Source organism: Tinamus guttatus, unplaced genomic scaffold, assembly GCF_059628265.1.
Source record: "Tinamus guttatus ecotype Peru unplaced genomic scaffold, ASM5962826v1 Tinamus_guttatus_pri_ptg000248l, whole genome shotgun sequence".
In the NCBI taxonomy this organism is placed as follows: domain Eukaryota; kingdom Metazoa; phylum Chordata; class Aves; order Tinamiformes; family Tinamidae; genus Tinamus; species Tinamus guttatus.
The window spans coordinates 286533-295346 of NW_028288782.1; the positions used below are offsets into that span (position 1 = coordinate 286533).

Here is an 8814-nt window from a genome sequence, read left to right on the forward strand (position 1 = left end):
CTTAGAGGAACTAACTATTCGAGTTGTAATTCATATGATAGTACGACAGAGGCAGAGGAAGAGTGTGAATAATATGATGGCAGGGCAGGGAGTGATCTCCATCAAGTAGAGGTAGAGTATGAGCTCTTTGAAGGTATGGGGTCTGATCAGCAGCCTCCTGAGTTACGAGGGTCTCCTTGGTAATTCTGTGTATCATCTTGTACCCCATACAGTAAATAATAAGTGACCTTGCCACAGAATCTCATGAAACCATTGTCCACATCAATAAAACCAATTACTATCTCTTTCACACAAGTGAAGTGCATTGTGTCACTCACCCCCTCCACCACTCGTTCAATGACATAGATTTAGTAGAAGCGCCAAGCAAGGGGAATCTCTCACTCAGGTACAAAATGCTTTAATATGCTGCAAGAAATACATTTGAGAACCAGCTGGAAGTGGGCAGAAGCTTGTATGGCCTCCAAAGTACGTTCAACACCATAAATGCATCTATGATTAGTTTCTGTTCTTGATAAAAAGACGAAGAAGATAAGATTAAGATAAGATGTCATTGAACCTAATGTCATTGTTTGATTTCAAGTCCATGTTCTGGGTGCAGAGAAGGCAAAAGCTGAAGATTAATGACCGGAGAATACCCTGCGTGAAGGGGATAGGCACAGGCAATACCCAGGGATTGGAATCCTCACGGTCACCTCCAGCAGTGTCACTTGTGTCACTTGTCTTGGCAATCAATCTGCCGCCTGCATTGCTTTCTCAAAGCATTTTGCATATCTTCATTCCTTAAAGTATAGATAATGGGATTCATCAGAGGGGTGATGGCAGTGAAGAAGATTGACACTACTTTGTCTGCCGCTAAACTCTTGGCTGGCCTGAGATAGATGAAAATGCAGTGTCCTAGGAACATTGTCACAACTGTCAAGTGAGCCGCACAGGTGGATAAGGCTTTGTGCTGCCCTTCCGAGAGATGGTTCCTCAGTGAGACCAAGATGACCACATAGGAAGTCACCAGCACCAGGAAGCAGACCACAGAGATGAGGCCTGAGTTGGAGATAATCAGCATTTCTAAGACATGGGTGTTTGTGCAGGCCAACTTAATGACCAAGGGGACATCACAAAAGAAGTTGTCGATGGCACTGGGACCACAGTATGGGAGGTTGAGAGGCAGGACAGTGAGGGCTACAGAGTGTATCAGCCCTCCCATCCACATGACTGTGGCCAGCTGGAGGCACATCTTCCAGCTCATGATGGTGCCATAATGCATGGGATTGCAGATGGCTAGGTAGCGATCATAGGCCATGATGGTGAGGAGAAAAATCTCTGTGCAGGCAAAGAGGTGGAGGAAGAACATCTGTGCCATGCACTCCTCAAAGGAGATGCTCTTCTTGTCCGTCAAGGAGTTAGCCAGCATCTTGGGAATCACCACCGAGGAGTGGCATATGTCAATGACAGAGAGGTTACTGAGGAAGAAGTACATGGGAGTGTGCAGACGCTGATCATGTGTAATTGTGAAGATGATGAGACTGTTGCCCAAAATAATCAGCACATAGATTATCATGAAGAAGATGAAGAGGACGAGCTCTACAGCATAGTTGGTGGTGAGGCCTGAGAGGAAAAAATCACTCACCCTAGTGTGATTCTGCCACACCATGTCTTCTGCTGTGTTGCACCTAGGAGAAAGGACACAGTGAAAGGAGAATTAAATTGATGGTATGAGAGGAAAGAAAACAATGGCAGACTTACAAATTTGAGCTGTGTGGAGGAACAAAGACAAAACAGGGTGGAGCCTAGTAGTCTCACCAAAAGGTGATGCCTAATATTAGCAGAACTATTCAAGTTTGGAGCACAGTGAGTACCAGAACAGGCTTTCAAATGAGATACCTGGACTTCTTCTGTTTCCAGACAATGCAATGCAAGCTGATCTATTTCTCTGAATTATTCAGGAGCTATCAGTTAGCAGAAGGATTTGCCTCCTGGCAGAATAAATCTCACGATCCATCTTTCCTGATTTCAGGGGTCTACTTTAAGCTACCTTTCTGCAATTATCAGACATGAAATGCATGAATCTGTGCCTATAGATGTTTCTCTTCCTTCACTGTAGAGGAAAGCAAATGCTTAGTGGAAGACTTCTGTGTTGGTCATTGCAGTTTAGTGAGATGACATCTGAATAGGCTTCAGAGATCTCACTGACAACTTCTTCATAGATCTCACAGATTACAGGTTTAGACTTTCACTACAAGATCATTTGAAAGCCCTACATACTTGTTGCTACTATTTGCTAAATCTTTTCTGAGTTTCTAACCTCTTCCCTAAAGAAGAACTCCCATCACAGACTCTGAGAATGCTATGACACCTTCTTTCCCTGACGGATAGCGCTCTGCATATTCAGCTGTGTGTGGATTTCACCCTCCCGGTTGTGAACTTGCTTGATGAGGACTGATTCACGTGTTTCACTCAGTCAGAAACCTTAGCGGCTTGATATCTGGCATATTTATGAGGGATCAGCAGTCACAAATTCAGACCTTGAATATCTATCCCCATTTTGTATTTCACTATTCCTGCCTATTTATTTTCATTCTGAAATGAAAATTTAGAAACATTGGCAAAATAATCAAAAATACACAAACACAAATTCTCATCTTCCAAATAGCAGAGAAATAGGAGGACATCAAATCGGAACCCTGTCCAACAAAGGGGAAGCTTGTTTACAGTGCGTGGTTCAAGACAGTCAAACAACAAAAATAATGATGTGAGAAATGGCAGGACATGTCAAAATTCCCCACTTTGCTAAACTAAAGTCATGTCTGAGCCCAGGGTTCTTGTATTTGGAAATCAATGGCACTGTGATTTCCTTGCTGCAGCTAATGCTGAGCTTCTGAGCGCAGGTCTAACCAAGCACCTGGATGATTGCTACATTTTTAACAGCAGGTAGATGCTCCAGAAATGGCTGAATAGCCCAAAAGTGGTCGACAGCTGTTACCAGTGGAGCCACAAGCCTGTAAAGTGTGAATTTACATTGGTACTTTCCTCTGCTACAACTCCCGCGACTGACGTTTTCATAGGGCTTTAAAGCCGCCAAGGACATGCACGGATGCTCCTCTGTTTCTTCGAGTCTGCTGAGAGACAGATGCTGATGTCTCCAATCAGATGCTTGTTTTTCTCCTGCACTAAAGATCTTACAAAAACAACTGAAAATCAACCAAATCAAAGTGTTATTTTCTTTCTAGTCAATGTCTCAGCCCCTTCTCTCTGCAAGAAACCCAAAGTGAAAAAGAGTAGGAAAAATGAGCTTACGTAGTCTCCAGTGGTGTCTGGAAAAATATGGTGTCTGGAAAAAGAACTTGAATGAGTTGAATTGAAGTCTTTTCTCTCCATAAAAGAAAAGATAATTTTTGGTGTAAAAAGTGAAAATGGGTAAATAAATTTCTTCCTTTTTATCAGCATCTGTAAATTCTTCTTACCCAATCAACTAGTAAGTCTGGCAATAGAACAGAAAGTATTTGCTTTAATTTGGATTTTCTTTTATTTTTAAAAATAGAGAATAAAAAATTTTATGCTCCCCCCTAATATACCCAAGTTATCCTGAGCAGATGGTCCCCTCGTACTGGAGGATGGTTCTGATATTTAAGTAGTACAAGACTTTACTTAAAACAAAACAGAACAAAAACAAGCAAACAAAAAAGAATCTTGATTGGTTATGAATATTGCAAAAAATCAAAATAGAAGCTGAACTTTCTGCCTGCTTCCAAAGCATTCCTGCCAATGTGAAGAAGATAAGCCCTAAATCAGAAGCTGAAGCGCAACACTGACAGAATACACGAGGATGTAGAGGTGGCTTACACCTTCAACCCTGCCCTATAACAGCTAGTTCTGGAGAGCCAGAGCTTGTGGTACTCAATTACTCTCAACACCCAATGCAGAACCTTTTGTGCTGTGATAAAGTCATAGAGAACTGACAAAGCTGCGGCTGTATGCTTGTCTAAAGTCAGCTCTGAGACTCAAGGAATGTTAAATTCCTGCTTTTCTAGTGAGTCCCAAAGGGATTTGTTAAATCACCCTAGGCTGCTGACAGTATGAGCTTTGGAATAGATTTAATAAGTCCACTGGGAGTAGAGCTGTGAGTCCATTAGTCACTCAGCAAATCTGTGTGGCTACACCTCACACAGTTGTTCAGAGTTCATTTTAATGTTCACCCGTAAAGCCACATAACTCACTTTGCCTTCTTAAAGGTCTTCTAGGTGAGCTAATACCAAGTTTCCGCACAGGGAGAACACAATGCAGTCCATGAGCTCTGTCAAATTGCCTTGGACTTAGGACAGGGATCATAAAGTCAATGTGGAGGAAGGCCTCTGTGTAAGAAATGAAAATCTGCACACTGCAAGTATTGCAACTATTGCCAATCAAAAGGTCCCATGAAGTGGCAAAAGATTGCTCCTTCAGACATTCATCTTAGGGGATTTTGCTTTAAAAGGGAGAAATATTAATAAACAGTATGGCTAATGAATTCAAGCATTATGTTTATTATCTCCTGGCCATAGCAACAGAAAAAAAAATCAAGCATGGGCAGGGTTATTTTCTCCACTTTTTCATTTGCATCTTTAATTGCTCTGTCAGTATGAACTATGGAAGTTTAAAACTGCTTTCGAACAGTGATAGGGGAAACGAGAGGAGGGATGGGGAGGAAGGAGATAAGGAGAGGGGAGGGGAGGGGAGATGAGGGGAGGCGAGGCGAGGCGAGGCGAAGGCGAAGGCAAGGCAAGGCATAGCAAAGGCAAAGGCAAAGGCAAAGGCAAAGGCAAGGGAAGGCAAGGGAAGGTAAGGCAAGGCAAGGCAAGGCAAGGCAAGGGCAAAGGCAAAGGCAAAGGCAAAGGCAAGGCAAGGCAAGGCAAGGCCAAAGGCAAAGGCAAAGGCAAAGGCAAGGCAAGGCAAGGCAAGGCCAAAGGCAAAGGCAAAGGCAAAGGCAAGGCAAGGCAAGGCAAGGCAAGGCAAGGCAAGGCAAGGCAAGGGCAAAGGCGAAGGCGAAGGCAAGGCAAGGCAAGGCAAGGCAAGGCCAAAGGCAAAGGCAAGGCAAGGCAAGGCCAAAGGCAAAGGCAAGGCAAGGCAAGGCAAAGGCAAAGGCAAAGGCAAAGGCAAAGGCAAGGCAAGGCAAGGCAAGAGCAAAGGCAAAGGCAAAGGCAAGGCAAGGCAAGGCGAAAAAAAAGGATAAATCAAGCAAAGGAATTAACTAAGGCCTCGGCTTGCTAAAATCTTAGCTCATAATGAAAACTTACACATTACTCTGAACACACTTCCAAAATAAAGGTAAAACATGGTATCTTTTGTATGGTAACTTAATCTTGGAAGAAATCTCCTTTTTCTATGTTTCTCAGTGAGGCAAGAGAGTTCAAACAGTCTCATCAGCATGCACAAATGGAGGTACCAGGATTATCCGCACAGAAGGAGATTAGGTGCCAGTTTGTCACAGTGAAATTTATCTCTTGTTGATAAAGCTGAAAAACAACAGCTGAGCCTGAAAACTGCCACTTCTTTTGCTCTAGCCTTTATTTCTCCTCTGTGGCTGCTTTTCTCCCAGTTAGCTTAGGGAGTGCCCACCTCATGTACTCATTTCCCAGGATGAAGATCATGGGGTTTAGCTAGCTGTTGGTGTGTGTGTGAGCTGGCTCAATCACTAGCAACTCATTACAGATCAAGCTGTCAAAATGTGTGAAGCGGGACAGTTTGATCATCATTCCAGTCAGTCCATAGGAGATCCCTGTACCCATACCATACTCTTGCATGCGTATGAAATAGTGCCCAGGGTTGCAGCTGGACCTGTAGCATTCATAGGCTGTTTTATCAAGGATGCAGATCTCTGTATAGACAGAGATGAAGGAAGAACATCTGGGCCACCCATTCTACCCAAGAGATGCTCATCCGTGCACAGAGGAGGTCATCCAGAATTTCAAGCTTTGTAACCGATGAATGGTGGATCTTAGGGAAAAAAAGCATTGCTGAGGAAGACACATTTGGTTCTAAGAATGGAGCGGTCATATGTGTGTCTGGTTCTGATGGGAACTTGGTCAGTGTACAGTCTCACAAGCTGGGCCAGCTATCACGTACTCTACCAGTCAAGGACTCCTCACCAGATCTTCCACAGGTCTTCTCACTACCTGCAGTAAGTGCAAAAGGAGAAAATTCTTGAAGGCAATTCACACTCTTCCATCACTCCCATCAGATACCTGTTTTAAAATGAGTCTTAGAACAGGGCAGAAAACTTTCCCCTTTGGGTCTGATCTTTGCTGAATGAAGCACACTAGAGTATGTTTCAAATACAGAATACATGTAGAACTGCTCTCATTAATGTTTTTGACCTGATTTTTAACATTATTCATTTTTCTAGGTGCAATTCTTTTTTTTTTTTTTTTTTTGCTGGGTTTGCTGAATTCCTCAGGATTATATTTTTTACTATTCTATGGTGCAAAATCTTATTGGCTGTTGCTTTGTGATTAGAATTAGCAAGCAGGCAAATATTTTTTATTATGCAGCTTGCATGAGTGAAAAAATGCTGCTTCAACTAGTAACTGTGTTTTGGCTATGTGGTTCTTTATCGACATAATGGTACCTGAGTGACGCAATGGTATCAGCAAAGGAAAAGACATCTTTCTGCGGCCCATCCCCTTACCATAATGAAATTTTGCTAAGGGATGTTATATTCATTTTCAGCATTGATACTGCCCAACATAGGTGACATGAGACCACATCCAATATGTAGGGTGTTTCTGAAGGTATTCAAGCCATTGAGAGTGAAAAGGAGATTTCTGCATAACATAGCCTAGAGCCAAAAGCTCCTCTGTTTACATTTCCCACTGCCTACTACCCCACAGAAGCTGCATGGAAAAACATGTTCTGTACCAGTAACTCTCCAGGGAAAAGTCTTCTCTTTAGTGCACGTTTCACCTCCACATTTCTCAGAGTGTAAATCAAAGAGTTGAGCACTGACGCGACAACATTATACATAAGAGCGACTATCATGTCCCTCTTGGGTGAATTCCTTGAGGAAGGTGGCACATAGTTAGAAATGACAGGGACATAAAGTAAGGCGACTACTGTGAGATGGGAGATGCAAGTGGAGAAGGCTTTCCTCCTTCCCTCCGTGGACCGGACTTTCAGTTGGAGGGAAAATATGTACAGGTAAGAAAAGAGTCTGAAGACAAAGGGGCCTATCACAATGGCCCCAGTGATGATGCTGAGAAGGTTGAGGTTGAGCTGGTTGCTGTTGCAAGCCAGTCTCACCAGAGGCTTGATGTCACAGAAGTGGTGGATGCGGTTGGGGCTGCAGAAATGGAGCTGGGAGGTCATGACCGTGTGCATGAGAGCGTGGAGGAAGCCCGTAGCCCAAGTGGCTGCAGCCAGCAGGAGGCAGGCCCGTGGGCTCATGAGCAGGGTGTAGCGCAGGGGGTTGCAGATGGCCACAAAGCGGTCATAGGCCATGACAGCCAGCAGCAAAGCTTCACTGCTGCCCAGGAAGTGGAAGAAGTGGAGCTGGCTTAGGCAGCCCGTGTAGGAAATGTCCTGGGGGTGCCCCAAGAGGAAGCCAGCCAGCATCTTGGGTACGGTAAGTGTGGAGTAGAAAATATCCAGGCAGGAGAGGTTGCAGAGGAAAAAGTACATGGGGGTGTGTAGCTGGGACTCGCACACCACTACAATCATGATTGCCATATTCCCCAGCAGGCTAGACAGGTAGAGCAGCAAGAAGAGCACAAACAGGAATTGCTGCAGCCCTTGAAGATTGCTCAGGCCAAGGAGGATGAACTTCCTCACCTCTGTCTGGTTCTCCATGCCTGCAGGGAAAGAGACACTAACTTAGCAGTAGCTTGCTATCTTTCCATCCTGAGCTACTCTACACATTCCCTAGAGCCCTCCTCTATAAGGTGCATCAGCAGCTGATGCTGCTTCATTAATCAAAAAGATCAGATACCAATCTGGGACACAGATTTGTATCAGATCTTGTGAAAAAGGGCACAAATAATTACTTGATCTCCCACTCCAGACCCTTCAACAAATGCTGGAATTGCTGTAAGCTGTAGGGTCCATAGTGATGCTGTAATTGCGACCTGCGTACCAGCCCACTAAAAGGAATGGCATATTTGAAAACAGCAAGCAAAGAAAATTCTGGGGAAGGCAGGCAGCGAGGAAGGGACAAAGGAAGGCTGGTTACCTAATGTCTGCATGAAGATTACTCTGAAATCCTGTAGGTTTTCCTTTTTAAAAAAATAGTAATCAAAGAAGAGTCCTGCAGCATGTTTTCTTCTTCATTCCAGTTCCTAGCTGAATAAACGGTATCTTTCCCAAAGCTGAGAGAACTATAGCAGTAGAGTAGATCCCATATAATGCACTGCTGTCAAAGAGGATTAGTTTTCATCCTTCCTTCTTTATATAGTACTCTCTGCCACTGAAGTGATCACGTTTATTTCTGGCCAAGGAAAATTCCTGTCTCTTTGCTAACTCCTCTTGGGATCAAGCCTCTGAATCTTAGGGGGTTTACTTCAGAAAACCCCAAGGCATAGCATTTCAGGGGCATAGAAAGCTAATGATGTTGTGGGAGTTGAACTGATAAAATAACAATGAGTTTTCCTCTAGCCACACCCTGTTAATATTGGTAATGATTATTTGTACAGCAAGCTCCCATAAACAGGAGGAAGGTGTAGAATAAAAATATATACATATTCAAATATGCAAGGATATAATGCCTAATTCTCAGAAAGATTATTTTTAATGTGGTTTTTCTGAAGAAGTGTGTAACATCTTTTTGATATTCCCAGGTATACTAGGTTGAAT

At 43.6% G+C, this 8814-nt stretch overlaps 2 protein-coding genes across 2 annotated transcripts; both read right to left on the bottom strand.

The window, feature by feature from the left end:
• Positions 1-640: 640 nt before the first annotated feature.
• Positions 641-1648, bottom strand: LOC148594376 (olfactory receptor 4E1-like). Its single transcript, XM_088526650.1, has one exon. It carries the CDS (start codon positions 1646-1648, stop codon positions 713-715), a length of 936 nt encoding a protein of 311 aa, XP_088382776.1. The 3' UTR covers positions 641-712.
• Positions 1649-6849: 5201 nt separating this feature from the next.
• On the bottom strand, positions 6850-7815 carry LOC148594377 (olfactory receptor 12D1-like). Its single transcript, XM_088526641.1, has one exon. The coding sequence runs from the start codon at positions 7813-7815 to the stop codon at positions 6850-6852; it is 966 nt and encodes a 321-aa protein (XP_088382767.1).
• Between the last annotated feature and the right edge of the window lie 999 nt (positions 7816-8814).